The 7,555-nt window shown below is 37.9% G+C and overlaps 1 protein-coding gene across 1 annotated transcript in view; it reads right to left on the reverse strand.

Annotated features, from left to right (window-relative positions):
- Positions 1-470: 470 nt before the first annotated feature.
- The window catches only part of LOC108976543 (homogentisate 1,2-dioxygenase-like), a gene marked incomplete at its 3' end in the record, with an annotated part of 35,128 nt that continues 28,043 nt past the window's right edge, over positions 471-7,555 (reverse strand). The window contains 1 exon segment of the mRNA XM_018945740.1: positions 471-591. Coding sequence (XP_018801285.1) covers positions 471-591 — 121 coding nt within the window.

Raw genomic sequence — 7,555 nt, forward strand, 5'->3', positions numbered from 1 at the left:
CACATAAGCAAAAGTATACATTATTGTTATTAATTTAACAAATATATATGTATATATTGGATAATAATACATCGTCAAGCTTCAATGCTGAATCTACTTTAAAAATCTAAAATATTATCTTATCCTTCACACGATGTGATCTACGTCGAATACCTGGTGGAGGATAAAACTGTCACTAAGCTCAACTAGGCCGAACTATTAGCTAATTCGACACTGGATTACAGAAATGACGGCACATTTGGCGAAGTAAAAAGTGTTTTCGACCATGACAACGCATCCGCTGACACCCCGTCGCCGTATCGTCAGATTGGTCAAACTCGACTGCGAACTGCTTTCCAATCCAAAAAATTACAAATGATATTTATTGTTCAGACGGACATTAACAAAGGAACAAAATTGTTACTATATTTGCATAACAATACAATTTCTGGATTTAGATAAATACTTACGAGTTTAATGAGGTTACATACCTTGATGGTTCCTTTACTTTAACTGAATAGCGAATACCCTGTGGTATGACACATATTTCATTTGGCCTTACTACAAATTTGCCAAATTCAGTTGTTATTTCCAAACATCCCTTCTGAGGCACTAAAAAACCAAAAAAACATATATGAATTAATTTTTAGTTTTTACAAAGCTTTTTATGTTAAGACCAGTAGATAAATTTTGAAGGGAAAATAAACCATGGCAGAATAAAACCCTTTGATAGAATAACAAGAGTTACAGAAAATATAATATACGACAAGTATGAGGTAAGGAAGAAAAAGTGGAGGAAAACTGTTGAATTTTTAAGGGTTAACAACTGTTTACCTCGATTTCAGGCAAAAGATCTTTGTACAAGTTGTCTACAACTTCAGTGTTAACACATTTCTCGCATAACCTCAAAATTTACGTAAAAAATTAAGTGACCAAGTTTTTGATTTTTTAAACTCTTACAACATGTTGCTACAGATTTCAGAACTTTATTTAACTAACAGTTGTTTGTAACGCCTAAAACTAATCGAGAGAGATATAAAATTGTTAACATATACATTTGCATTGTGACGAGACGAATTGAATTTCGAATCATTGTCTTTCCGTCCGTCCGTGTGTGTAGTATCATAAGCATCATTTTCTTACAATTAAAGGTGAAATTAGTCCATAAATCAGTATATTCGGTCTATATTATATTTCATTTTCGAAATTCTCGTAGATTTCATCGGTTACTGTGTGAATTAAATAGATGGAATTGTTAAACATCTTGAAAAATTTAGAGGAGACAAAATGCAACAAAATTTTTATGGATATGAATATAATCAAATGTATGCAAATAATCTTTAATTATATAGGGAAAAGTGAAGTAAAAGTATTAAAAATATCAATATGGATATTTAAAGGATTAAAGGTGTAAAGGGCTTGCACACAATGTAAACCCTATAAGTTTACCATTACGTAAATGACTTGTAAAAATTAGTATGAAAATTAATTTGCGCACACCGCATAAGTTTGCGTAGCGATTTCGTTGGGCAGCAATGTGAGTAAACTTACAAGATTGCGAATGCAACCCTGTCAAATGGTCAGCTGATTTGTTTTATTGTCCAGAGTGCAAAAAGATGGATTGCCACATTTTATAACCCACAATAAAAACAAAACAGAAAACGCATTAAGCCGACTCATCGGCAGACAGAATTGCATGTACCACACCTGTCGCATGTAGTTGCCGATGTAGTGAAACGGCCTTTTTGAGTCTCGCTTGAGCACGGAATGCAATATAAAATTTTTGTTTGTGTATATATATATAATATAATATATAATGTTTTTTAGAAACCCACTGCCCAAAGGTTTTACGAGAAGGCTTTTTAATATTAATAATTGCATACTTGACTGACATTGAGCAACACCAAAAGCACAGTCAGAATCGGGAAGGACGTCTCCGAACCGGTCGATACCAAACGAAGTTTTAGACAAGGCGACTCCCTATTGTGCGACTTCTTCAATCTGCTTCTGGAGAAAATAATTCGAGCTGCAGAACTAAATGGAGGAGGTACCATCTTCTATAAGAGTGTACAACTGTTGTCGTATACCAATACCCGCGCCGTTATTTCTGACAAGGAAGCAAAGCAGATGGGTCTAGCAGTGAACGAGGGCAAGACGAAATATCTTCTGTCATCAAATAAACAGTCGTCGCACTTGCGACTTGGCTCTCACGTCACTGTTGGCAGTCATAACTTTGAAGTCGGAGATAATTTCGTCTATCTTGGAACCATTTCCGTTTGTCAAAATTATAAAATTAAGCGGTGTATTTGGGCAATATAGTTTTCGAGGTCAAGCAGTCGCATTCGGCAAACGGATTCAGATCAGATAATAAAACAAACATCGGACGCACCCTTCGTCAAGGGTTGAAAGATCTTTACATGGAACATAGCGCCGGCATAATAATAACAGATGGACAATCATTCGGAGTGATGTACTATGATAACAAATATTACTTCACTAACTCASATTCTTGTGGTCAAAAGGGATCTAGAGCAAAGGATAACAATAAAAGAGCGTGCATTATCGAATGCGACTATGTAGACGAGTTCATGATAATTTGTATACGTAAAACAGGCAGCAAAAATGTGCAGTATAACCTTGATTACATTGATGTTGTATATAAAACAGACGAGCCTGATGAGAAGAAATATAGCAGAGTATTGAAATAGCGTCTGCAATGAATACTTCTCAACAAGAACTACCAAATCATTTAACTCCACGCCGATTGATGTAATGCAACCCAGTGTGGAAGACGAACTACAGGTTTCGCAAAACGAAAGACAACATCGTTAATATTGGACATGAACTGAAAGCAGAAGAGATTGCCTGATACTTCTGTTTCCTTACGGCAAAATGGGTTCACTGAACAAAGGCCTGTAAATACTACTACTTACAGTTTAGAATTTTGGGGAGTGACACAAGATTTCAACGTAAGGACTATCTACGTTGTGTATTTTCCTTCTTTAAATATTATATAATCAAAAGCATTATATCTGCATGCGGCAAAATAGTTGTTAATCAAGAAGGAGCAATAGAAGATGTCCATATTTATGTAAAAAATTTAAGTTACTCGGCAGCCTCTAGGACCTCCAAATTAGCTCAGATGATCTCAACTGGCTAGACCAACGAAAGGCTTTATTAATAGCCGATGGTAGGGCTGACATTGGACATTGAATTCCAGAATCATTTCAATCCTTGGATCGTAATTGTTGCTATAGAATACCTCCAGAAGAAGAAGGCCCAGAGCTTCATGATTTAGTTAAAAAATGTCAAATTCATCAGCATACACAAACTTGTTCAAAAAATAATACTTCTATAAAATGCCGATTCATCTTCCCACGTCAAGAACATGACGAGGCACGAATTGTGTCACATTCTTCATATGATTTTCTTCGTAACGGTGGTACAATTTGTTTACTTAAGCGTCGAAAGGAAGATGCTTGGGTAAATAATTACCACCTAGACTTGCTAAGACTGTGAGCAGACAACATGGATATTCAGCCGTGCGGATCAAACGAAGCGATAGCGTACTATATAGCAAAGTACCTATCGAAAGCAGAACATGTAGGTATAGATTCTGGAATTGTGCAGGCAATACAGCAAATTCAACGCGAATAAACTGATATTTCACGCAAACTGTTTAGCATATGTATGAAGATTCTTCATGAACGATAAGTATCAGCTGCAAAGGCAGAATAGCGTTACAGAGTATTGCAATTCGACAGAAACGGGCACGCAACTGATTATTATAGTAATATATTTGAAAGATATCGAAAACATCCGTTACAATCTCCCGACTACGATTTTGGAAACATGAGCCTTACAGAGTTTGCAATGTTGTTTGAACCATTATATCCGAAAAAAGTAAGCGGAACTGAGGAAAGGTTCGATCACAACGCGTATGAAGAATATCGAAACACACGTCGTCCACTCCTTACGCTATTAGATAAGATCAAAATGGTTATGAGAAAGGTTCCCGCAGTTTTTAGGGTGCCTTATCGTTTGGAAACTGAATTACTTGAAGGATTCGATAATGCAAAGGAAGCGTTTTGCATGACAATGACGCCAGAATCGGGACAAATCCAATTGTAATGCTGCCCCTCGCGGTTGCGGTCACGGGGGCCGTAAGCATCCGATGGTGCAGTCGCGAGTGAGATGCGTAAGTCAAGCAATTCAGGCAATGACCGTGTGCCTGAGCGATCTGCTGGCGTTGCAAATGCTATTAAAGAAAATCGTCAAAACAACCTTATCTTGGAACAATATAAGTGCACTATCAGTACTACAAACAATAACAATCCAATAGTTATTTACTAGTAAACAACCAGCATCTCAATGATATAAGTAGTACTAAGATTTATGCAAACAAACCTAAACAAACAATATATGGTATGGTATGGGACAAAAACAGCTACAATGCCTTTCATGAGGGTGGAACACCTTTGCATAGAAGCCTTTATCAGAAAAGGTCCAGCAAAATCGACACCTGTAATGCTGAAAGGCAGAGAAAAATTGCAGCGTTCAGGTGGAAGACTAACATCTTGGCAGGCCATCTGTTGCATGAGGCGATGTTCACCGTGTTACATGAGTATGTGGATATAATTAATGAATAGTGTGACAAATTGGGATTTCTCTGCTATTATTAGGGATGGCGTTCATTACACGTCAGGATTAAATTAGCAAGCCGTCCATTCATACGAAGCAGACCCTTTGTGTATAGAAATGGGTTGGAACTAAGATTGAGCTCTTTTTATCAATCGGCTTAGATTCTCTAGTAATGATATATCGCGGCTGAAGTAACGTATTTGAGTTGATGCGATAAGAGCGACCTTTGCTTTTTGTAAGGCTTGGTGTGTCAATGCATCGCAATGACGGTAAGCTACTCCTTTAAGTTTAAGCAGCTCTAAAAACTCGATCATATAGGCGACTACTCTGAGTGCTCGGGAGAACGATAAAAATCGTTCAAGGATGTTAGTATCATCCATTGTGGTATGATAAGTGGCGATTTTTCGATTTTCTGAGACAAGTATGTTGCGCTTGGGCGATTGTGGCCAAGAATCGGGAGATTCTGTTAGCTATCAGAGGTCATTTCACCAGAAGGTGGTGGTGGCGAGATGCAGGGGTTTGCACCCTATTGTACCTAGATCGGCAGGATTGTCAGCAGAGGCTACGTGTCGCCAAGTGGCTGATCCCACAAGGTCATGTATTTGACACGTTCGATTGGAAATATAGGTTTTCTACGCACGTGGTTTCCAAACCAGGCCAGAACTACCTCAGAATCAGATCAAAGATATGAATTGTATGTCACCATGTTTAAGTGGGTCTGCACCATGGAAGCTAGTTTTGCTAGTAGTAGAGCGCCACAGAGTTCAAGTCGTGGGAGACAGCGTTCTTCGCGGTGCAACTAATACTTTGGCCACTAGTAAGTGGCTTTTAATTGCTTTGTGCTCGCACATATATAGTGGCACAGAATATCTTTTCAGAGGCGTCACAGAAGCCGTGTAGTTCCATTTTGTATTCGGGGGAATAGTTTACCTACCGTGGAATTTGTATCTGCAAAATGTCGGTCAGATTATTAGCTAACTGGGACCATTTTCGGTTCCGTCTAGCCATAATTCTTGGATCTGTATTGTCCCTTGTATCATAGTTGGTGAAAGCCATCCCACGGGTCGAAAAGTTTTGCCTCTTCGTTGTGGCGGATAATGCGGATATGGACTCAGTCGTATATGAAAACAGGTCCGATATTGCATTCCATTGGATGCCAAGTATTTTTGTTGTCCTTTGTTTTTCAAATATAAGGAAATTAATATTCAACAAATTATTTTTTTTTAAATATTTGGGTGTTAAGCTGTTTTTTTTTAATGCAAACCCTTTGGTTTTAACACTTGTGTTGCCAGAGAAAATTCTGACTTGGTGTCTGCTGCCAGTTCGTGGAGTGTACGAATGGCTATGTATGGTGCACAGTTTACGCCAGAGGTAACTGTTTTCAATTTAAATTATCGTAGTGGACAATTTGGCTATTTTCGTAAAATAATTCGCTGTAAATCTTGATCATCTTTATGTAAAAGTATTTGTCGATAAATTTTCTCGATCCGTATTGAATACTTATTTGTATATACGCCAATTTAATACGAGGAACATTAAATCTGGTTGGAGTGTGGGTCCGGTAAATAGAATATCGTTTAGAGAATTCCCCGAGCTAGTGGATCTTGAAGCATTGAAGCCAACTCTAACTTATGTTGTTTTGTTTCTTTGGTCAGGCTTTAATACTGCATGATATGCAAGTAGAATGAGTAATATTTGCCTTTTATAATTACTTACTTACTTCTTGTGGGCTTACTTCCTTCATGTGGTCTTAATGGAGTTATTCTTCGACACCATCTTAATCTTGTTTGAGCTCACCTTTTGAAGTAGATTTTTTTTCCATACTTAGAATCTGCTGTTTTGCAGAGGTGATCTAAGGCGAGTGTGTCTGGAAATTGTTGTAAATTTTAAAATAGTGTAAAAAGTGGTAGTCGTATGACATACCGACCATCATCTGATCCAGTAGTTATGGCTTCACAATACTATCTTTTGGTATTGTAATTGAAATGGGGTGGAGTTCTTCTAACTCCCAAAATTTTCTCAATTGTGAATTTAAATTTTTCAACACCTCATAATATAATTTGCGACGCAAAGTCGCTGCCTAATGAGAGGTCTATTTGAGCGGTGGTCTTGCAGTTGGGGACTGCAAGCTTTAAGTGTGTAATCTTTTGCCAATGTTTCCTATCTATGTATATGATAGCTTGGAAGCATGTTGGTAAGTTGCGGTAAGTTGCTATGGCTTCTGCTTTAAGGCACTTATCCGCTGAGGGGAAATTAGGGTAATGGGCCAGATTTTATTTTAGTTTTATACTACTTGTCCGCCCATTCCCGTAATTTCATAATTGGCTTATTTTGTTGGGAGTTTTAACCTACTTTGTGCACTAGACGCTGTGAATGATCGTTGTGATCCTTGGTTTATTAGGGCTCTAAGTTCTCTTCAATTTCCGAAGCAGACAACTTCTGAGGGTAGTAGTACTCTACTTTGATTTTAGCTCTGTAACGCTTGAGTTTTTAATACTTCTGAGCAGCATGGCGTCTCTTAGCAAATTTCTTGAATTGAAGCTTTCCACAATTCGTTTTGGGTAATTAAGAAATCTTTCATTTGCTGCCATGTTGGGCATTTTCGTCTTCATGAGAGCGATTACTCCCACAAAGGTAACGATTTTTCTGGTAATGCGGCGGTAGATATGTTTACCAGAATAGGATTACAATTGTGTGTGGGAATATTTTGTGTCGAAGAAACCGAAAAACAATTTGAAACAGTGGATTCTAGTTTGCTTGTTGATAGCTGTTCTGTACTGTGGGGAGTAGGTGCAATTGACTTCATTAGTTTTAATTGATCTGATATCATTTTCCCTGCATAGGGTTGTGCACTGGGTTTGGGACCCGCCACGTCAAAAAACCACCCCAATGACAACGCAACAACAGCCTCGGATGAGAGACCCCACTTTTGATG

The sequence above is a fragment of the Bactrocera latifrons genome, unplaced genomic scaffold, assembly GCF_001853355.1.
Source record: "Bactrocera latifrons isolate USDA-ARS-PBARC rearing strain unplaced genomic scaffold, ASM185335v1 scaffold_777, whole genome shotgun sequence".
In the NCBI taxonomy this organism is placed as follows: domain Eukaryota; kingdom Metazoa; phylum Arthropoda; class Insecta; order Diptera; family Tephritidae; genus Bactrocera; species Bactrocera latifrons.